The sequence below is a fragment of the Gekko japonicus genome, unplaced genomic scaffold, assembly GCF_001447785.1.
Source record: "Gekko japonicus isolate JY-2015 unplaced genomic scaffold, Gekko_japonicus_V1.1 scaffold46, whole genome shotgun sequence".
NCBI lineage: Eukaryota > Metazoa > Chordata > Lepidosauria > Squamata > Gekkonidae > Gekko > Gekko japonicus.
Genome location: NW_015169173.1, coordinates 1,564,997 through 1,588,521, shown reverse-complemented (window position 1 = coordinate 1,588,521; position 23,525 = coordinate 1,564,997). Strand labels below are relative to the sequence as shown.

At 43.8% G+C, this 23,525-nt stretch overlaps 1 protein-coding gene across 4 annotated transcripts; it reads right to left on the bottom strand.

Annotated features, from left to right (window-relative positions):
- Positions 1–13,849: 13,849 nt before the first annotated feature.
- Positions 13,850–23,428, bottom strand: PTTG1 (pituitary tumor-transforming 1). 4 transcript variants are annotated; one of them, XM_015415881.1, is made up of 7 exons: positions 23,284–23,360; positions 22,973–23,049; positions 19,039–19,196; positions 17,372–17,544; positions 14,822–14,924; positions 14,514–14,663; positions 13,850–13,941 (listed from the first exon to the last, which is right to left on the bottom strand). In XM_015415881.1, the coding sequence occupies exons 3-7, from the start codon at positions 19,127–19,129 to the stop codon at positions 13,868–13,870; spliced, it is 591 nt and encodes a 196-aa protein (XP_015271367.1). In that variant the 5' UTR covers positions 19,130–19,196; positions 22,973–23,049; positions 23,284–23,360; the 3' UTR covers positions 13,850–13,867. The 4 variants fall into 4 exon arrangements, with proteins under 4 accessions (XP_015271367.1, XP_015271366.1, XP_015271369.1 ...); XM_015415880.1 differs by having other exon boundaries at positions 19,039–19,145; XM_015415883.1 differs by having other exon boundaries at positions 14,834–14,924; positions 19,039–19,145.
- Positions 23,429–23,525: the final 97 nt, after the last annotated feature.

The window sequence follows — 23,525 nt, the reverse complement described above, 5'->3', positions numbered from 1 at the left end:
GGCATATGTGTCCCGCAAATTTAATGACACAGAAAGGAACTGGTCAGTATGGGATAAAGAGGCAGGTGCAATCTAGCTGGCGCTCACCACGTGGAGACATTGGTTGGAGGGGGTTCGTGTGCTGTTTGGACTGATCATAAAACCCTCAAAGTACTGCGCACCCCTCGCAACCTGAACGCCAAGCAGCTTCGGTGGGCTGATTTTTTCTCAAAGTTTCAGTTCACGTTGCACCATTTCCCAGGCAAATCAAACTCCCTGGCGGATGCTTTGTCCCACCTCCCGCAACACGAGAGCCAATGGGAGGAGGTCCTGGACTCAATGTTTACTCCCTCCCAGTTGGGTTGAGAAGTGACAACACAACGGCAGGTGAAGAACAGCCTCCCCCTTTCCCCCTCCTGGGAGGGAAAGTTTGCCTCCGCCCTCTCTGTCTGACCGGGAGAAAATTAGGGTGGTGGGGGATTTGGAAATGTGGGACAATGGCTGCTGGTATAAAGGAAATAAAATGTTTGTTCTACAACTGCTGAGGGGGGACATGTTAGCTGCGGTGCATGGATCTAAGCTGGCTGGCCATTTGGGATTTGAAAAATCACTGCATCTTTTACAGCGCCAGTTCTGGTGGCCGCACATGCTCAAGGATCTATCCCTGTTTGTACACTCTTGTCAAACCTGCATTATGTATAAGCCCCGACCTGGAAAAACCCCACGGTTATTAAAGCCACTGCCAACTCCCAGTAGACCATGAAAAGTAATTTCGATGGATTTTATCATGGATTTACCACCTAGCAAGTCCATGACTGTAATTAGGGTAGTCGTGGACCTGTTTTCCAAGCAAGCTCATTTCATTTCGTTTCCCAATGTGCCAACAGCCTGATCATTAGCGAAAGCCTTCCTCCAACATGTCTTCAGGCTTCACATGTTACCAACCAAGATAATGACGGACCACGGATCTCAATTTGTTTCGAAGTTTTGGGGGGAGCTCATGGACCTTATGGGGGTGGAACGTGCCTTAAGCAGTGCTTACCACCCAGAAACTGACGGCCAATCAGAACGGGTTAATCAAACCCTGGAGCAATATTTGCATTGTTTCACAAACTTTCAACAAGACAATTGGGTTGACTTGCTGCCCTTGGCTGAATTCTGTTATAATAATTGTTGAGAAATAAACTTATTTATTATTTATATCTGCTACACACACAATAAATGGACTGTGCACACACTTGTCTGCCATGAGCCTAGAGAAAGCTGTTTGAATTACCTACTGTGAGACAGAATTCACATAGGAACCACTTGCCTGCATTTTATGTTAATAAAGCTTGCACACATTCAGTTCAAAGAGGATCATGAAGCACATGTTAGCCATTGTTAGCAGAAAACGACAACTCAGAGAAGAAGATCCCCCATTATTGCAAAGACGAGATGCCACGTAGAGCATGGACTTTATCTGCATCTGTATGGCAGTTTCCTGTTGACGATACCAAACTGGCCTGGGAGAGCCAAGATTCATTTGTACTTCAAAGGAGAAATAGGAAGTGACTTCACACCTAGTCAAATGGTATTTCATGAGATAGAGGATAGTATTTCAAATATTGGCACAACCCATAGGGACACCTCCCCCTTTCTACATTCACCAATCAGGTAGTTCATGGGATGGACTTGTGAGTAGGTGGGACTATAGCTTGGCAGGGTGCCACCCACCTGGAGGTTCCACTATAAAAGTAAAGACCCAAACCTTAGGTCAACCATAGGTCTTTGCTAGCCACCCTTTTCTCTACAACCTCTATCTTCTTTGCCACCTCTTAAGCCCAGCTTCCCATACCACAACCCTTTTGTCTACTTTAAGATCTCTTGGACTGCAGCCAATGAGGTCCACATCTTGTTAGCAGGTTCTAGCAGGTGTGAGTTAGTTTAAATCCCTAGGAATTCTTTTATCCCCTATTCTTCCATTGCAACAGACAAGACTTCTGGACACAAGCGAGTATAAATCAAAGTATACCTACCTACCTCCAAGTAACTGATAAACTATTTTTATATTCTTTCTGTAACTCTATAGGAATCTTGAGTGTATGTGAAATGAGAGACTATTTTGTATGTGTGAACTCGAAATCCTTCAGTAAAAAGATTATTTTGTTTTGGAAAAACACCCGTGTGGTCTCCATTACAGGGTCTCTATCGGTAGACACAACCTCGGTATAGCTGGCCAGCACTCACGTTAAAATATAGTTGGCCTCTGCTGGCGCAACATAATGCTTATCATTCTTCCATGGGTGTTTCGCCATTTAAAACTGCACTGGGCTATGACAGTCCCCCGGTTCCCTTCCTCAACACGGAATTAGGGAAGGGGGGTGACGCGGCGAAGTGGTGCAAAATGCTGATAGAATCATGGCCGAAAATCTGTGAGACACTGGGAGCTGCCAAGGCAGCTTACAAGCACCAGGCTGACAAGAAAAGGGTGGAGGGTTGGGCTCTGCAGCCTGGGGATCTTGTGTATGTGTCCACTAAGAATTTGACTCTCTCAATCCTGTCGGAAATTAACGTGGAAGTACATCGGGCCTTTTAAAGTGACTAGGCTGATCAATGATGTGACTGTTGCGTTGCCTAAAAATCTGGAAAAAGGTCCATCCAATTTTCCATTTCAGCCTTCTGAAGCCCTGTCCAAGCCCTAATTGATGGCGCCCTGAACCTGCGATACCTCCCCCCCTCTTGGTGGAGGGGGAAGAACACTACGAGATCTCTGAGACTTTGGACTCTAAACTGAAGCATGGACGCTTGTACTATCTTGTAGAATGGGTGCATTTTGGTCCCCAACACCGGGAATGGGTGGAAGCAAAAGATATTAGAGTCCCTGACCTCTTGAGGGAATTCCATAGATGTCTCCCGGGGAAACTGGGAGGTCTCCCGGGCATTCCAGGACGAGGCTGATTTGGTTTTGGAGGAGCAGGATGTCAGCTAACTGCCATGCTTTCTTTGTTTACCTTCATCCCCGACCCTTGCGCATGCGCGCATGCTTGCTTTGCTGCCGTGGGTAACTTAAGGGAGGCTCGCTTCATCCGTGAGAACTGGCTCAGCCAGACAGCGCTATCAGCGCAACCTTGACGAGAAGGGAGGGCTTGAGTTCCACTATCGGTGTGAATATTTCTGCTCTCAGGGGGTGGGGAGAGTCTCCCGTTCATGATGTAATGTCCCGCCGGGAGAATTCCCACGTGAGTGCTTGAAATTCATTTGCTTAGCTAGTTGAAGCATCAGAGTATATGTAGTGAGTCCCTTGCACTAATCGTTATTCCTACCAATGTACCTGTAGCAGTGACAACAGACCAGTATTCCAATAAAGCATAACTTTTCCTGAAGAGTGTGTTTGGACCTGCTTGCTGTTGATCCTGACAGCTACAGGCCTGGTTCCCCTCCCTCCCAAAAATAGCTTTCTGCAGCACCTTAAAGATTTACAGATACATTGTGTCTTGAGCTTCTGTTGAAGAGCTTTATTTCATAGGACATCCCAATAAATTGTGCCACTGTGCTCTGTTGCTTTTGATTCTTGTCATGTAGCAACCAAACACAGCCCCTGGCAACTCCTACCATCATGGATCAAACAGATCCTGAAAGACAAGTTTGTTTATTCATTCTCTGCCCTGATTGACATTACTTTGTTTCAAACATTTTTCAAAGCCTGGCAAGATCCATAATATATGAGTGTAACAGTCCAAATGCTATTTGACCATGATTTTAAAAAATCAGGTACAGGCATCTGGTAAGATGAACTGAGAGTTCTGTTTGTAGAAGAAGCAGGGCTTTTTAAAGGAAATTTTGGAAATGCACAGTCATATTGTAATTCACATTCATAATTTGTGCCATCACAAATATGTGTGCATTTTCTTTGTGTTTCACTTGTTTGAGTTACCTTCCATGACACACAGGAGCCAGCAGAGAGAGGAAAACCCTTAGGACCAGGCATGTGCCAATACTAGTGCAGTAGTATTAAATTCAAGCTTCACACAAGAGGCAACACAGACTCCAACAAAACTGAAATTTATTTATATTTCTTTCCTCCTGTCTTGAGATGCAGAATAACCTTCTGTAACAGTAGAACTGTTAGTATAGAGGTCTTATTACACTGGAAGACATACAGGACACATAGTTTAAGAGACAAATTGTACAAAATATACTTTATATATCAGTACATTAAAGTACACTTCGGTGGGAAGGTAACAGCGTTCCGTGCGCCTTGGTGTTTAGTCATGCCGGCCACATGACCATGGAAACGTCTTCGGACAGCGCTGGCTCTTCAGCTTTGAAACAGAGATGAGCACCGCAACCCTAGAGTCGGACTCGACTGGCTTTCGAGCAAGGGAACCTTTACCTTTTTTTACATTAAAGGGCAAATAAATAAAGGGAATGAAACTGGTTCATCTTTCCACAAGTCATCTTTGATTATATGTTTAGTAGTAGATTAACTTAATGGCCCCAAAATTAAGTTAATGGTATGTTAAATTTTTAGCACTTTGTCATCACATATCTTTACATTTCACAGGGCTATCATTACGCCTTTGATTTCATCTGCATATAATGTCTATGTTTCTTTCTGCCAGTGAACACAGCATATGGGATGCTTTAATTGGAATGACTTACAATTAATCAGCATATATATTACTCTTTTACAATAGCATGTCAAACCCAGACACTATTCAATGAGTTCCTTACCAAGAACAATTAGTTAGAAATTAGAATGACCTTGAGATCATGTAAGGATAGATCATAGGTAAAGTCTTGTCGCAAAGGCCACTAAGTAAGCTCTGTATAGCTAAATGTAATTATAGATTGTAAAGCATTTTTCTCAACATATCAGTGCCACATCAGTGATTACATGGACCATCTACATCTGTAAACTCACAGCCAGATTTTTGATGGATTTTAATTTTTTGTCCAGATACATAAATTACATTTGTGGATGCTTGACCTTGGATCCATGAAGTATGTGAACCTAGCTGCTCAGTAGGCATTCCACACCCTAACATATTCAATTGTCATGGTACCTGGAAAGTACCAAGTACCTCCAAAATAAACAGGAGCAAGAAGGTAAATGATAAAAACTGAAGGGGCTTTATTGGGAACACCACTACCACAGCGCCACTACCTTTCTGAAAGCAACCCTTTACCCCACCCAACAAGTCAATGTCAAAACCTGGAGAGTCTTTGGGGGTGTTTCTGTTACAGCATAGGAGCTGTGGTCGGGGGAGGGGGGAAGCTTGAGGTGCAGATGGAACCACCTGTACCCTGAAAAGCTTCCCAGTTAAATGAAATCCAAAATGTTTATTAGTAACAAAATATGGCATACAACATATAACCCAGTATTCCAATCCATAATTATGTTTTCCTGGGTTTTCTAAGATCCACATTCGTTCTTTGATGTGTCATTTATCTATTATTACTACTACCTATTTAAAAAAATTATACCCCACCTTTCTGCCCCATCAGAGGCAGCAAAACAGTTAAACAAAAACAGAACATTATAAAAGTACAGCATAAAACCAATTAAAACTCCAGACCAAAACATATAATTGATATGTGGAAGACATTGATAGAGGGGAATAAGATAAATATCTCTGGGGAGGGAGCTCCCTAATTCTGGCACAGCCATCAAGGCACCCCTTCTCTTGGGTTGCCTGTTATCTGTATTCCTACTATGTAGTCCCAGGAAAGCAATTCTGTATGTAGTCCATGGAAACTAGCTGATTCACTGCAACACATACTTTTTAACTGTATTTCCATATCATATACAAAGCAATTTGAGCACACTGATGCTAAAGAATGCTTGGCATATTAGATTGCCCTCCAATCTCTTCCTGTCTTTTTACCAGACCATATCCCAAACAGGATATGCAACAGGTTGCTTGTGTGGCTATACAAGCAACCTGTTGCATATCCTGTTTGGGATATGGTCCCCCAAATACTTGATTTGGAGGAGATGGAACAAAACATACCTGTACTGCATGTTGTGCTGAGGTCTCCCCTCCACATACTATTCTGAAAGCGGAGTGTCTTAATTTTGGTGATTAGGCTGTGAGAACATGAATTTCTGAGGTGTTTTTTGTAATGGTGACTTATTTTGTGGGTATGATACTGAGTCTTTGCAAGCAGCTCACTCTTGTTAAGATACGGTTACATTTACTGAGATTAATAACAATTTGTTTTTACACAAGATGGGTAGCCATATTTGTTTTTAGCAGTAGAGAAGAGCAAGAGTCCAGTAGTACCGTTTCCCCAAAAATAAGACCTACCCCCAAAATAAACCCTAGCAGGATTTCTATGCATTTGTGGTATAAGCCCTAGTGTGTCTTCTTGAGAAAAAATAAATATAAGACAGTGTCTTATTTTCGGGGAAATGCGGTACTTTAAAGACAAGCAAAATATATGGCAGGGTATCAGCTTTCATTAGTCACTGCTCACTTCCAATAAAGAGGACAGAGGGACTTCCATTCTAGCTATATCTGAAGAAGTGAGCTCACGAAAGCTCATACCCTGTCAACGTATTTTGTTAGACTATAAGGTGCTACTGGATTCTTGCTCTTTTCTACTGTATTTACACAGTTAAGGATAATTGTTCTTTTTTGTGTCCTCTGGTACTCAGTACCCTTTGTAATTTCTCAGAGATGTCTCTCCTCTTTTTCGCTCTTTGTCTGAGCTGTTGGTAAAAATAACTAGGGCCTATCCCAATGCATGATAGGACTTTGGTTTTGACATTTTTAGTCCAAGCTGGTAGGAGGTGACAATGGTGGCCTCTTCCCTAGTCCTGGCTGGATCATTAGCTGATGGATTTACAGCACCTACCAGCCTACAAAGTGATTGTGGTTCCCAGAAGATTCAGCCTGGTGTGCTTGGCTAGTCTGTCCAAAAACATAGCCAATTCTTTGAACAGGGGATTGACTGGGAAAGTAGACACAATCATGCCTACGCCTCTTCTCCCTGTTGCCGCAAGGATAATTTTTGGTCCTCTCCCAGGCACTAGCTGCTGATCTAATATGCTTGCTGTTAAGGTTGTAATTTTCTAGGTAGTTTTGTTCTGTTTCCATATTGTAGCATGGATAGGAATACATAATGATTTTTTAATTCAGATTTTTCTGATTTTATTATTTTTATATTAAGGTTTTATTAGGATTTAATAAAAAGCCTATTAAATGGTAAGGCCTCTCCTTTATAGGTTAGAGTGTCTTTCTAGCTGATGCTAGCAGACAAGAAACAATATTCTTTTTTTAAAAGTTGTTCAGATGAAATAGCTATCTAGCTGTCTGGAGTCTTAACAGGCCTTCAGTGTAATATTGCTGGTACAGCAGAAGATAGGTTTTTCAATAGATGTTCATGGTTTTAGTTGTTTGGGGTAAAAACTCTGCAGTGTCTGGGTCAACAAGGGCTTTAGTTTCATTTCAGAAAACAATATCTTTTGTTTGGGTATGAAGAATCCTTGGGTATTATTATTAAGGTTTGGTTAAATAAACATTTAAGATATCATGTAGGCACGCCTTTTCCTGTAACTGATCAATGAATGAATGAAAGACTCCTCAGATGATGCTCTGTCATTTTGTGACCAATTATGATTTCTGGACGTTATCTTTTTGCCTATGTCACTTTGTCACTATGTCACTTTGGGTATAAAATTCCATGTACTTCCTTATTGTGCTCAGAAAGCAGTCAATTTTTGATAGGCTGGTTTGGCCTGTTTTCAGTTATTTGATTGCAATTAAATAACCAAACAACTTTCCTCCTCATTGTGGCTTCCTTTTTGGCTTGGGAATCTATTTGTACAACAATATAGAACATGGTAAAAACAGACTTTGTAAATCAAATAAGTGACCAGTTCACAACAGCAATACAGATCCTTTTATTCTGAGTCCATGCAAAAGATCTCTTGTAGTAGACAGTACTTTAAGGTGTACTGTTACAGCATAATTCACATCTCACCATTTTCTTAATATATAGTATTAAACTGTTTTGTACAATACCTTTATTCCACACAATAAATGGAGGTTTTAAAACCATGCCTAGAAATCATAAGCAGTTAGTGATTTCCTACTGCCTCCTTATTGCCCATGATCTTTCTCCCCAGAACACAAATTCAGAGTCCAGTTACGAAATATAATTAGTGCCTACTTCTATTCTGTATCCTAGAGTGCCACTCTATAGGATAGAAAACAGATTTAAAGCATGCTTTGGATAAAAGTTTCTAAAATGCTTGCCAATGTCTGTGTCCTAAGAAAAGTAAAGGGTTTTTTGCCCCTTTGCAAGAACAGGTTACTTCTATCACCAGCACCTTATTTCCAGCTGGCTACACAGCAAAACATGATCTAAATAATAAACTTTAAGTATGTTCAATTATGTGTGCATTTCTGAACAGTAGAAATGAGTAAGACTATGACCTCAGCCATTTGAAAAGCAATAAGCTTTGAAGAAGCTTTCAATGTATTATTGTATGTATCCATTAAGACTTTGATCCCTGCAACCATGACTCCAGCCCATTAATATGTGCACATGCACATTGCCCTTTCAGCCAGGTGGAATGCTCTTTACCTCCAGAGTTACTATGCAGCAAGACCCAGCCATTCATTAAAATCAACTACCCTACTTAAGTGCCCCTTAAATCACATCTCATTTTAAAGTAACCCTTCCACTCTCATTTATGTCAGACTAGGAAGAATGCCCGTTATGGAACTGAAGACAACGGGGTGCTAGCCTGGCCGCGGATGCGGGTCGCCGTCTCCATCTGGCCTCCCCAAGGCGAAGCTGGCCATCCTGCCCCGCACGGTCGAGGCTCCGGTGGGCCAAGGCGCCTAGCCTCACCCCTCCCCCCGGCACCCCCGCCCACTTGAGGCGCCAGTGAGGGAAGCCGGCCAGGCTCACCCCTCTCCCCGCAATGGGCATGAGCCCGGCCGGGTGCAAGGCGCTGTCCACTTCCCACCCACCCCAACTCGGGGAAGCAGCCCGCACTCCCCCTCGCAGGGTCGAGTCCTCAGCGGGTAAGGTGCCTGGGGTGGCCGCTCCCGCCACCACCCCCAGTTGAGCGAGGCCCCAGTGGGGCAAGGGGACCCGGCTCATCCGTCTCCCTGCAGTGGGTGGCTGCGGGCCCGCGTCTCCTTCCCAGCCCTCTCTCCTCTGCCCTCCTGCCACGCAGTCGTGGCTCCAGTGGGCAAATCCGCCTGGCCTCGTCTGTCCCCCCGGCACCCCTGCCCAATCGAGGTGCCGGCGGGGGAAGCTGGCCAGAGTTGCCCCTCTCCCCACATTGGGTGCGAGCCGGGCACAGGGCGCCATCCACTTCCCAGTCTCCCCAACCCGGGGAAGCAGCCCGCACTCCCCTCCCGCGGGGTCAAGGCCCTGGCAGGTAAGGCGCCTAGGTGGGCCGCTCCCGCCACCATCCCCGGCCAAGCAAGGGCCTATCGGGGCAAGCAGACCAGACTCATCCGTCTCCCTGCAATGGGCGGCAGCTTGGGCGGGCGGCTGCAGGCCCACATTTCCTTCCACAGCCCTCTGTCCTCTGCTCTCCTGCCGTGCAGTCGAGGCTCCGGCGGGCCAAGCTGCCTGGCCTCATCTGTCCCCCCGGCATCCCCGCCCGATCGAGGTGCCGGCGGGGGAAGTCGGCCAGGCTCACCCCTCTCCCCACAATGGGCATGCGGGCAAGCAGACAAGGCTCCTCCCTCTCCCTGCCTTGGGCAGCAGCTCAGGCGGGTGGCTTCGGGCCCGCGTCTCCTTCCTCAGCCCTCCCTCCGCGCACTCAAGGCCCCGGTGGGCCAAACTGCCTAGCCTCGTCCGTCCCCGCGACAGGACAGGCTGGGCCTGGCTCCCCGGCCGGCCTCAGGCATGGTGGCACGGCACCATCTCCCCTCATCCGCAGACCGCAAGGGGGAGATGCGAGGGAACGGGCTGCTGCCGCCTCCCCACATGGCCACCCCCGGTGCCTTTCCAGGCGGCTGGGCAGAGCCAGCACATGTCAGCCTGGGCCTCCTCTTGGCTGGTAGCGGCTCCTGGCTGCCGCGACTCAGCAGTGGTGGCATGGCCTTGTCTGAGGCCTTCCATACCTGCATCTGGAAACCCATAGCTCCGTGACAACACAGGTTCTGCATGGAGAAATTCCATGTTCAGCTAAAAGACCTCTGGTAGGGAGTGTTAGAAAGACTTCTGTTCAGGGCTTTACAGAGCCGCTAGCAGAGTAGTGTAGCATTGTATAAAGAGACCTATTACTTAAGGCAAATTCATGTGCATGGTGGCACGGCACCATCTCCCCTCATCCGCAGACCGCAAGGGGGAGATGCGAGGGAACGGGCTGCTGCCGCCTCCCCACATGGCCACCCCCGGTGCCTTTCCAGGCGGCTGGGCAGAGCCAGCACATGTCAGCCTGGGCCTCCTCTTGGCTGGTAGCGGCTCCTGGCTGCCGCGACTCAGCAGTGGTGGCATGGCCTTGTCTGAGGCCTTCCATACCTGCATCTGGAAACCCATAGCTCCGTGACAACACAGGTTCTGCATGGAGAAATTCCATGTTCAGCTAAAAGACCTCTGGTAGGGGGTGTTAGAAAGACTTCTGTTCAGGGCTGTACAGAGCTGCTAGCAGAGTAGTGTAACATTGTATAAACAGACCTATTACTTAAGGCAAATTCATGCCCCCATTTGCCAGCTACAAGCATGAGGTAAAGCTACTAATAGCTAGAAAGTTTGGATTTTTTTTTAGTAGCTGGTAGTCTGTTTCAATATACTTAGAAATGCTCTCTACAAAAGGTTCTTGAGTACATGCTTTAAATTATGCAGAACATGCATAAATTTGAGGATTCTATAAAGGCAGTCTCAGTTTGGGAAGACTGTTAGCCCAGGCTAGCCCAATCTCGTCCGCTTTCAGAAGCTAAGGAGGGTCAGCCACGGTTAGTACTTGGATGGGAGACCACAAAGGAAGTCCAGGGTCACTACACAGAGACAGGCAATGGCAAACCATCTCTGAATGTCTCTTGCCTTGAAAATCCTACAGGACTGTCATAAGTCATTACAACTGTACTGCTGAAGACTAAGAGCAATTTTAATTCAATGTACTAGTCTACACTGAACAGGCATCTTGCCTACTTGTGGCACAGCAAGCTAAAGGCATTAGCCCCTTTCCATTTGGCCTGCTTTAACATATGCATTTTGGACCAACAGATTTAATTAAAATTCATCAAGGCCCCGGTCACACGGAGCATTAGGCACGCTAGAGAGACGGAAGATAGGCGGATTTTCCGGGCCCGATCTCACCGCCACATCTGGGAAGCGTAGAGCTCCTGTGGCTCACCCGAGGCTTCGCTCTGAAGATGCGCTGTAAAAAACTAGTACCTCCGAGGTACTAGTTTCCAGAAACCGCGGGGCAAGGGCGGGTGTCAGATCACGTTTCCAGTGTTAGCTCGTGGCATCCGGCGCCCGCCCATGTCCCGCCCATGTCCCGTCGCGAAAAGTGTTTTTTTTGTCAAGTCCCCACGGGTGCGCACAAGCACCCAACGGCGCATGCAAACACTTGGGTTAAAAAAACCAACACAACCCCCGCGGCGCCACTTCTTTGCCGTGCCGCAGGAGTGAGGTATGATCGGCACCTCCCCCCAACCACGGGACGTCGGCGGGACGTTTGATCCGGCTGCCGCACAGTAGTTCGCGCCGGAGCAAACAGCCACGCCTCCCCCCCACGATATCCGGCCCGTGTGACCAGGGCCCAAGAGAGGCTGTGGCTCACTGGTAGAGCATCTGCTTGGCATGCAGAAGGTCCTAGGTTCAATCCCCGTCAGGTGACATGGAAGACCTCTGCCTGAGAGCCTGGAAAGCCGCTGCCAGTCTGAGTAGACAATACTGACCTTAATGGACCAATGGTCTGGTTCAGTATAAGGCAGCTTCTTGTGATTTACCAGCTACTGCAAATGTTCAAGCAGTACTGAACTACCTTCTTGACACAATTGAAAACCTTCCAATGTAAGACAACCTTCATAAACACCTGAAAGTTGTAATGCATGAAGTTGACCACATGATGGCTCTGTGCAGCCATCCAAAAAGGCTTGCTAAATGGAAATTGTGACTTGACAAGTGATATAAATCACTAACTTAGGGAACCCCAGTACTGGAATCCCTTGCCTTAACCTGTTGCTTACAGTCCATTCCAAACCTTAAACCTTGCACTCAAAACAAAATTGCAAACAGTTACAAATCACAACATGTCTGTGAGTCATGAGATTCAGAGAGACACTTCATGGAATTCCCTTTTACCCAGGGCATTCCCTCAAAATTTACTACATCCGCCACCAGCTCCTTTGTACTCTAGCCACTCATTTTCATGCAGGAGCAGCATGCTGAGGAATTTGTTGCAGAGCAAGGCAGCTGACCCACCACTGTCTCTGATAACAAAAAGTCTTCTCAGCCTTTCTTTATGAAATACCCATCTCTGCTTAATAACTTTTCTGAGAAGTTAGAAGCATGAAGAGTTTTAAAAACCTGTAAATTCAGGTGAGTCAACAACTGTTCAATACATGACAGTAAGCATCAGAGAAAAATTATCAACATGAACAAACTATGCAGAGATAATACTTTTAGCTCTTTATGGATGTAACTAAGCTAGGAGATGCTATTTACACTTCTGCTGGTCCTATAACGGGTTGTATCTTCTCATGGAAATGGATCAAAATTCTAGGGAGGACAACAGCCATGGTGTTAGCCAAATTGCTTCAAGAGATTAGAGAGGATAAGATGTTAACTTTACTCCCAGCCAATGTTCAGAGGGTTCTAGTTAAGCTCTTTTAAAACCAACCTTGATTTAATAGGCTAAATAGGTTCTTCAGTTGCAGTGCCTTATAAAACTGTGAATCTAGGCCAACAGAGTTAAAGGTCAGATGGGCCATTAAGGAAAGACTACATTTGACTAGCACTTCAGCAAGTGATATTTCTGTAATAAAGACACAGTTAGTTACCCTTTCTGAGGAAACACTGATTATGAGATATCACCCATTTGCCATGAAGGAGGCAGCCTGGTTTTAGAAAGGATGTTGATATATTAAGGTTCCTTTCTATCCACTCCCCTCCCAAACCCACATACAGAACAGAACACTCCTGCCTAGAATCACACAGACTGCCTGCCAAACTACTTTAAGTGGCCTTAAGAATATCTGTCAAAAGTCATGAAGCTGCAGCTCCATGATAGCAAGGATTTTTGCAGCAAATGGTCTAATTGAATCAACACTATTAGACTGTACAAATCTGTACAACAATTGTGCAAGTCTAGCCTCACTGCCAGTCACTTTTCAGTCTGGATTGGGCAAACATCGGAGCAAAGCATATTCTTAACTTGCTTCCTAACCTGGAGCTTTAGAATTCTCATGAAATTACCTAGAATCCTATTCTGAGGTTTGTGTAAAGACAGCAGCTACTCTGCTATCAGTTGGCTAAATACATTTTTTTTCTGTGGATAAGAACATCATTAGACGTTTCTACATCTCAGTTGCGCGGTTAAGTGCGCGGACTCTAATCTGGGAGAACCGGGTTTGATTCCCCACTCCTCCACTTGAACCTGGCTGGATGACCTTGGGCAAGCCATAGTTCTGATAAGAGCTGTTCTTGAAAAAGAGCAGTTTCTGTCAGAGCTCTCTCAGCCCCACCCACCTCACAGGGTGTCTGTTGTGGGGAGAGGAAGGGAAAGGAGTTTGTAAGCCGCTCTGAGACACCTTTGGGTAGTGAAAGGTGGGGTATAAATCCAATCTCTTCTTCTTCTTTCCCCAACTGTTAGATTCTGGTAAATTTTAATCTAAAAGTACAAAGTCTCAAATGCTGTATAAAGCATAAGTTCTTTATTTCAATAGATAAAATGTGTTCAGAATACAGTTTAAAAGATAGGTTACAGAGGAGGGGGCAAGTCAATTACTACTTCATCCAAAGTAGCTAGGAAGTCTGTAGTTGACTGAAGAGTATCTGAAAAGTTTAAAAACAAGTAATTGCAGTGTGTATTAACTGTTAAAAACAAGTGACAAACTCTGTTTTCTAATCACCTAGATTTTAGACCTGGGGTCCCCAACATGATGCCCACAGGCACCATGGTACCCATCTACTCCTTTCCTGGCACCTCCCAAGTGGGTGAGACCAGGTGGGGGTCCTGCCCAGCAGGGCTTCTGATCAACCACTGAAGATCTCATTTGCTGTGCAGACTGAAATAACAGTGTTTTGGTGGCAGCTGCCATTCCCATTGATGTTTTTTCTCTCTCAGTACTCTTCCCCCAGTGTATTTTTAAAAATTACTCGTTGTTCCATGCACTTCAGCTTGCTGTTTGTGTGTGGGTCCACCTCCCACAGTGGCCATTTCGTGGTTGCACCCAGCACTGTGTCAGAATTTGAAAGATGCACACCGCCTCAAAAAGTTGGGAACCCTGTTTTAGACTACTGTTGAAGTGCCGCAAACAAGTTAGTGCTCACATCAGACAAACAAGCATTGACCTTTTCAGTAGAGAGCTGAGCCCATTCTCTGAATACAGATCAATGTTACTTACCAAAGCCCCAAGAAATTGAAAGTGGTTTTCCAGTTATATGGATCATGCTTTGAAACCTCTCAACTGTATTTCCAAATGTCATAAGAGGAACACCAGTCAGTGATAGATGGCTCAGTCTGTGCTCCTCAGGAACCTCAAAACTCTCAAAGTCTGTTCAGAGACATTCCAGAAACCATAAATGTGATATATTCAGTTGTTTGGATAGCAATGTTTATATTTCTGTACTGATTATGCTCTCTAGAAGTGTCAAATCCATACTGCCCCCATACCTCCACCACCATTTGGTGAAGAACTTCAAAGTAACTAACATTGAACGTTACCTAGAGGATTACAAGGAAAGAAATTCTCCTTTTCTGGACAGTCTTCAGTGGCCATGCTGCAGCCTTCAACTCTACCTGTATTCTCAGCAACCTTAAAGAATAACCAAAACACTTGTTGGTGGAATACCATCTTCCTAGTACAAGATTTCTACATGGACTTTTACTCTTGCTTGAAGGGGAAAAGGTGCTGTGTATCATCATCTAATGACCCAACGAGGCCCTTTATATTGCAGCATCAGGTAGGGACAATGCAGACTTGATGTTACTAATCTCTGGAGCATTAGGAGGGAGGGCTCCCGGGCCTCCCACCCACATATCCTAGCCTATAAACAACTCTACCAGTGTAAATTCTTCCTTCATGACCAACCTATACAATGGCCATTAGGCACCAACTACAGTTAATGCTAGATTTCCAGTGAAGCTGGGATCAGAGATTTGCTAGCTAGCAAGTCTTCTTTAAGGCACTTTGTTGGATGCTAGGAAGATTCAATGGAATTCCATATTCAGATAGACTCTGTAATTATGGCAACAATGAATTCAATTCTGTGGATCGTATTTTTTTTTTTGACTGCCCCAAATTTTCAGATCTAAGAGCTGAATTGATCTCTCGGTTTTTTAATCAGGACTTTATCTCTTCAGAAGTGAAATTATCCTGAAATAGGGAAAAGTTGTTGGAAGTGTATTCATAGTACCGGCACTTTTTACCACATGTGGTGGCTATGTAACAAAAAAAAAAATATTGGGCTATGGTGAAAGAAATTATAGATAAAATAGTAGGTAAAGACTTCCCTTTAAAGCCAGAATGTTGTTTGTTAAATGTGATTCCGGATTCGTATAAGAAAAAAGATTATAATTATGCAGATCTTAACGGCAGCAAGAATCGTATTTGCTAAAAGATGGAAGGAGAATATTGTCCCTTCCAAAGATGAAATTATTACTAAATTGTTTCATATTGCAGACATGGAAAAATTAACCTGTATTATCAAAGAAAGAAATCTGGAAAATTATGAAAAGTATTGGTCAAGGTTTTATAATTGGTTGAAAGAGTCAAAGTTCGGTTTAAGTTAATGAATAAGGCGTACTTTATGTGGTGCCAAATATGTAGTTAATTCTGTTATATTGTGGAACACTTCTGCTAATATGTAAATGTATTAAGAGGAATTGCTTTTTGTTTTTGTTTGTTTGTGTGTTTGTTCCTTTTCTCTTTTTCTTTTTTGTTAATTATGGAAAATTCAATAAAAAATTATTTTTAAAAAAAGAAGTGAAATTATCCTGGTTACTCAGAAATTAAGATAAACTACTTTGTGTGTGGCAAAATTTCTGGCAGCTGTTAAGTTACATGATAAGTTTTGTAGTAACTTTTAGGCTCTCCTTTTGTGGAATGAGAGTTTGCTGTTTATGATTCTGGTTGTGAAAACAGTAATTAAAAAGAAAGTGGTTAAGATGCTGAACTGCAGGCTGGAAGGTCGGTAGTTCAGCACTTCGAGACCCGAGTGCCGCATGACGGAGTGAGCTCCCGTCTCTAGTTCCAGCTCCTGCCAACCTAGCAGTTCGAAAGCAAGAAATTGCAAGTCGATAAATAGGTACCGCTTCGGTGGGAAGGTAGCAGCGTTCCGTGCACCTTGGCGTTTAGTCACACAGGCCACATGACCACAGAAACGTCTTCGGACAGCGCTGGCTCTTCGGCTTGGAAACGGAGATGAGGACCGCAACCCTAGAGTCAGGTTCAACTGGCTTTCGAGCAAGGAAAACCTTTACCTAACTTTGTTGGATGCTTTATTGGGGAGCTTCCACACAATGTCATGTTCTTTTGAGTATGACTTGTTGGCCTCCTGAGGCCCTCCCTTTTAAGCCAGAGCAAAGAAAAACCTCCTTTGCTCTGACTTAATGGGGAAATGAGAAGTCAGCAGCAGGCACAGCCTGCATGACAGCCAGTTCGGGGGTGGAGGGAACTTAGCACTGCCTTCAAAGTGGCAACACTCAACTTTTGCTTTCCCCCGCCTTTTTAGTGCTTAAGCAGGGCTTTTTAAAAATAAAAAACCCTAAGCTGTTGTGGAAGCTGGGGTTGCTAACCACAGGGATTGGGGCAACAAGATTCTCATTGCATCAGCACTATTGTGCCAATGTAATATGGCATATGGGGGGAGAAGCAGTACCAGCAGCAAGCAGTGTATTGACAGGACAAATGAATGACATCCCTGCTTGCCTCAATCTTACTCACTGCTGCTTTCTCAGCAGGGGTGACTCCCCCCCCCCCATGGAAGAGGAACTGCAGCCTTCCTCTTTACTCATTTAATTGGTGCTTTTAAAAAATAGGGGAAGTCCACCCTCCCGCAAACACACCGCCCTCTAGAGGAACAAAACTACTGAAGCCCTTCTCTCCCCAGGCAGGGGTTTTGTGGTGGCACCTATTACTGTCTTGTCAAATTCCAGAACTGCCTGCAGGCTAACCAAGGATATGCATTCCTAACACAATACCAATTTACTACTCTTTATGTCTGAGCATGCTCAGTGGTCCCAAACATTAATTCTACTTACTTTTTTTGCAGATACAAACTTCTTTCCTTTTGGGATTTGGTGCTTTGTGGATATTACTGTCATGCTCCCATTTCCTAGAGCCTTCTTGACAGAACAGATGGTTGCTGAATTAACATTAGCTGTCCTTCCAGCAAGTGGAGTCTTAGGGTGGGGTTTTTCAAGAAAGGCCTTCGCTGTGAGAAAAAATTAAGTAAACAGACATACTTGAGACCCAGCATACCAAAGCTTTCGAAGTATTTTATAGTTAAAACCTATGCAGAGTTACTACAGCCTAAGCCCACTGAAATCAATGAGCTTAGCCTGGAGAGACAATGCATAGGATTGCACTGTAAATATGGTGTATCAAGTAGGACAAAATTAGAGCCCCTCCTATCCAAGAAATATAATGGCACTGGGGAAAAAGCATCCACAGCCCAGGAAATTTGACACTGAGGAACACTAAAAACTATTATATATTCTCTTTTGGAATGAGAAGTCATTTAAAGTTTTACTGATTTAATATGCTTGCCAAGAACTGTGCTTTAGGGATGGACATGAACCGGCTCATGAACCAAAGTTGGTCACAAATTTTGGCTGGTTCGTGGTTCACAAAGCAATGTTCACAAACTGAAGAGCCACCACAAATGTCCACAAATTTGATGCAGTTCATGGCAGTTCATGAGGAGCAAAAAGCAGGGTTTAAATGGCTCATGAACCAATACGAACCAGGTTGGTTCACGAACTGGCATATCAGTTCATGGTTCAACCACGAACTGAACCGTAAAAATGTGGTTCGTGCCCATCCCTACTATGCAGTATTTTTATACAAGTTACAGCATTAAGTGATAATTTTTTATAGATTCAAATTCAAAGGTTATTTAAATGTGACCAATTTTGTCCAAACTTCTTACAATGTACTTGGTATATGATAACACCCAAATCAGATTATGGTTCTTAATATAGTGACTATTGTTACTCCAGTTCAACTTTAAAGTGCAATGTTCCTACAAAATTATTTTTCTCTTCTTGTGAGAAGGAAGAAGCCAAGATGTTTCCTTAGTAGCATACAGTGCATCTCTCTCATACTGAGGATGTTTCTAATTTTGTTTGAACAGCAGTGGAAGTCTGCTGCAGTGGAATGAAACAGGAGGTTAGTGGCATCTTAAAAACTAAAGATTACAGTATAAAGTCAGACTTCCTTTCTTCAGATGTTCATAACCATTATACAGACACCTTGATGATACAGTTTACAAGGAGAGGGGGGGGAAAGGTGAAGTTGTGGCAGACAAAGACCTGTTGTCTACAACAGAATTCATCAATCCCTCATATCTGCAGCTTTTCTACCAGGTAACCTCTGTGATCACAATGGCTTCATCTAATACCACTCAACTGTGATCTCGGCTCACTGCAATATTCTGTACAGTAGCCTCATTAGTACTTTATTTACCTTTCTTTGCCTTTCTTTAGAATTCTCCACACTTTTCACAAATCCTTGTTTTGTGCAATGCTATCAATAGGGAGCTTCCAAAATGGGGCAAAACTATAAACATATACACATCCCAGAGTTGTTTAGTAACCATCTAGAATGATCAGTACTTAAAATTCATCAATATTCCTAGTGAACTTTATGCTCAAGAGGCCTTTTAGTTCACTGGTACCAATTAAAGGTCATATTAGCACAGACTCACAAGGTGCTGACAGCAGTCTCAGTCGATTCTTTGAAGCAGCAGCAGTGCCAATGTTACCATTTTCTTTGTCTATGAAGACAGGAGTAGCCATCCTTGGTATCAAAGGCCTACCAAAATAGATTATTATTTCCAAGTTTCTAGTGTGTTCTTTTATTCATCTATAAAGAAGCAAGTGACATGTTTGTGGCAAGCTGAACAGCTATTTTTAAAAACTAAAAACACCCGGACAAAATACCACTGTTTTTACACAATTCACACAGAGGATATATGCAACTTTCCTTGACTATCTGGAACATTCAGTATATTGGTAGACATGCAGGACTGTAAACTCCTGGCTAAATTCACCAACTGCTTCTGTCAAACAGTACTAGCATAAGAACTGAGACACTACATCCAAAATTCTACCAGTTTTAGAGTTACTCGATTATAGTTGTACTGGAGGGTTTTAAAAGTTATTGCTTCCACACTGCCAAATACTCTCAGAAGAAAGGTGACTAGAGATACATAAAAAGGTAAAGGTTCCCTTGCTCGAAAGCCAGTCAAATTCGACTGTAGGGTTGCGGTGCTCATCTCCGTTTCAAAGCCGAAGAGCCAGCGCTATCTGAAGATGTTTCCGTGGTCATGTGGCCGGCATGACTAAACACCAAGGCGCACAGAACGCTGTTACCTTCCCACCGAAGTGGTACCTATTTATCTACTTGCAATTTCTTGCTTTCGAACTGCTAAGTTGGCAGGAGCTGGAACTAGATGGGAGCTCACTCCATCATGCGGCATCCGGGTCTCGAACTGTTGAACTACTGACCTTCCACAGCCTGCAGTTCAGCGAGATACATACCGGCTAGTTAATGTCTTTCACTAGTTAAGAACTCTCCAGTGAGATGACATGCCAAAACAACAAGACAAAACTGGACTTCTACAAACTGGGGTTTGTATCTAGTCCTCAATCACTGTCTTGTAGTCATAAGCATAAATAGCGGGGGCAGGGGTAATTTGCTGCAGGAGCGCACAGGAGCGGAGTTCCGGCAGTAAAGAGCCCAGGGGGTGGGCACATGCAACAAGCCCCACCCCCTGCTCCCAGCAGCCCTTAGTCAGAGCAAGAAGCAGCCAGGTAAGTTGCAGAGGCCTCCCTGGCCCCCCGGTCCAAAACAGTCCAGTGCCACCTTTAAGATCAAGTTTTATTCAGGTACAAGCTCTCCCTCCTCTGCAAGGACAGATCTGCAAGTCCCCCCCCCCAACAGCTAGCAATCCAAAACAGTCCAGTGAAGCCTGAGTGGTGGGTGTTGCCTTCTGACACACTTCCGGTGATGTCAAGGGTGTGGCATATGCAAATAAGTTATGCTAATGTGTTATGCTAATGAGCTCCTGCACCTCTTTTTCTACGAAATGACCCGTGGGGGGGGGGTGTCTTACATCCCCAACAAGATTTCCCATAGAGAATGCTACGTACAACCTTTGGTTGCCAGACACTATCCGCAGGCTCACAGTGGGATGGAACCAGCATCTTAGTCTGCCTCTGATTGCTACTGCCTTATGTCACCCATGCACAGTATAAACAAGGCCTCTTAGTGGTGTGTGCAATGGAGGTAGGGTTGCCAGCTCTGGGTTAGGAACTACCTGGAGAGGATGAGATTTGGGGAGGGAAGTGACCTCAGCGGGGTACAATGCCATGGAGCCCAGCCTCCAAAGCAGTCATTTTCTCCAGGGAAACGTTTGCCATCACTCAAGCACATAACTTTTTCTCAGCCAACCTATACTAAGAGATGGAACTATTTCCTTATCAATACACCTGGGAATTTTTTCTAATGTCCTTGTTTAGCTATCTAGCATACATTATCAGAACTTCTCTTGCATACATCTAGTACTATGCACCCTTTTGCCTCCCAAGTTTTAACTTCTTCCTTCAGTTCAGCCTAAGGCTAAATTACAGCTTGGATTTCTTCCCCTTGTAGCAATTTCATTTCTATATAGAACATACCACAGAACTAGAGATCACTCGTAGAGCATCTAGGTTACCTTTCTAACCATAAATCTGAGCACTTTTGCCTCTCACAACAATAGGCGCCTGTGACTTTTTCATTTCTTAAAAAAGAGAGAGAGAGAGGGAAGTCGAAAAAGAAAAAAATGTCAAAACCCAGTAACTAATTAAAGGGGGGGGGGGGAAAAAAGAGCGGCATAGCCCACAGCTTCATTGAACTGTTATATATATGTTATACATATGTTATATATATGTTATACACATATACTCCTATAAAAGGTTTCAAGATAACTAAAAATACATCCATACACAATTGTAATCTATATGCCACACATTCAAATATTTACACATTTGTAAGGTCCTCGAATCCATTGCTTTATAGAAGGCGAGCATTCCTCTCCAATGTTATAATACTAGTCTTTTGCCTGTAGTAAGGTCACAGAGAGTCTATTTTTGTTGACCACTGGTTAGCTTCCAAGATATGAGCAAACAGTACATAAGCATCCTTAAAGATCAGTGAACATTTTAATGTATTTGTTTATTTCACACAAAAGGGGGGATAAAAATTCAAAATCCAGCAACTAAACATTCTTTTAAGGAAAAGGGTTACATAAAGTAGAGATGAAAATACACATAAGTTTCTATTAAAGATTTCCAAATATCTAAAAATGAGCCTATACACAATTGTTATCCATGTGCCATGCTTTCAAATACTAATAAAGTTCTAAGGTCCTCAATCCATTGATTCAATGGAGGTGGGCATTTATCTCTCCAACCTTGTAATAGGAGCCTTTTAGCTATACTAAGGGCACAGAGGGTCCATGGAATATGGAAGCGGACTCCCTCCCCTACCAAGAATCTCAGATTCCAAGAATCTTCCAAGAATCTCAGATTCCCTCTTGGCACTTTGATTATTAGACTCACTTAGGACACTTCTATCAAGGAAGCACCTTCATTAAGGACAGGCATCCTGCAATCACAAGCATCTGCAGCAGAGTACAGGCAGTATCACAATCCCCTCCCCCTTTCCAAAGATACAGGGAATATCTCAGAAAAATATTCCAGTTTTAATTAATATTTCAGTGTCCCTTATAAGGGTTACTACCTGGATAGAAGCATATGGACCTAGAGCCCTAACTCCCTAAATCTTTTGGCCTAATGGTAGATTAGATTTGCATCTTTTAAGGAACTGTTTCCAGTACCTGAATCTACACTTACTTAAAGACATCAGAATACTTCAGAAGCAGTGTTCATAATAACTTGATTTGAACATAAGAATTAAAAGCCCAGCATTTCTTTAACAGCATACTGGATTGCTCTCACTTTAAATAAACTTTTGATCATCTTCATCTGTGTCTGAAGCCAAAGGTGGGCAGTGTGTAATTAACTTCTTTTAATCAGGTTAATTTGTGTGGATTCTCAGAATCCAAGCATTTGTCCTTGATTTTACTGACCAAAAGATGCTAACATGTAAACCCACTCAGTGTAAACAATTTACTTTGTGGATTTCACACCATAAATCCAACTGGTCTGGAGCCGCCCCCACCACCACCAAATCCACTTTTACATCAATAGCATTACTACTAAAATTGCACTGTTGAGAAAATTATTGTAGGAGATGCCTTTCAAAACCTGAAACCGTACTGAAAGACACAGATACCATGCTTCTCCCTCAAAGCAAAGTAATTAAACTTTTAATAGCTCTTGGCCTTTCGTGGATTCAGACTACAAGGCTAGAAGAACTTTTCCCAGCTGCCTACGGGGAACGGAAGAGTCTACATTCCCGTTTACACCCTCCCAGGTATACAGCCTAATCTTACATGTTTATACTTCGAAAGAAATTCTGGTTCGGTGCAGTTTATTCCCAGGTCAATATGCAAAGAAAGTTGCTATAACTACGGGAGAGTTTGCAGGAACTACAAAACGTACTTTGCCTACCCCACCCCACCCCGTACTTACCCAGATGGAGATCTTTAGAAGGACACCAACTGTAGCAATAACATAGAAATATGATAGCGAAAAGAAACTATTCCAGTCTGTGGACAGAGGAAAAACACCTTTAAGAAAGCAACGCCAACCTACCCAACCCCTTCTCCGTCCACACTGCTATAAGCGCTGACACTAAAATAGTTATTAACAACACTCCCCTCCTCCTCTTGTCCCAAAAACTTCTAAAAACCAGCTCAACGAAACCGCTAAACACTTCACCGCCGCAGCAACAACAGTAACAGCTACAAACAACCCAATATGGTCCTTTTAATCACATGCACCTGAGCACAAAAAGTCGAAAGCCCCACATTAGAAAGCCAACCGTCTCCGCAAGACCATTTTAAACTCTCCACCTCGCTTCTCATTTGCGGGGGTTGTCTGCGTGGACTCCTAAGACGCCGGTTGGACGCTTCCAGACCAATGGGGGGACGGGCGGACGAAAAAGGAGGGACTGGCTTCTCGGAGAAAAGAAACCCCGTTCCAAAAGATCAGTTAGGTGCGTTAAACTGTCAAACGCGGTGAT

What these genes read in the sequence shown, in the direction of transcription:
- PTTG1 (XM_015415882.1), bottom strand. Translation starts at nt 19,129, where the DNA reads ATGGCTACTCCTGTCTTCATAGACAAAGAAAATGGTAACATTGGCACT. An exon ending in TCCTCTAGGTAACGTTCAAT is followed by an intron (nt 14,664 to 14,821) that starts GTTAGTTACTTT and finishes GTCTCTGAACAG; the next exon opens with ACTTTGAGAGTTTTGAGGTT. An exon ending in TTCAATTTCTTGGGGCTTTG is followed by an intron (nt 13,942 to 14,513) that starts GTAAGTAACATT and finishes TAAACTTTTCAG; the next exon opens with ATACTCTTCAGTCAACTACA.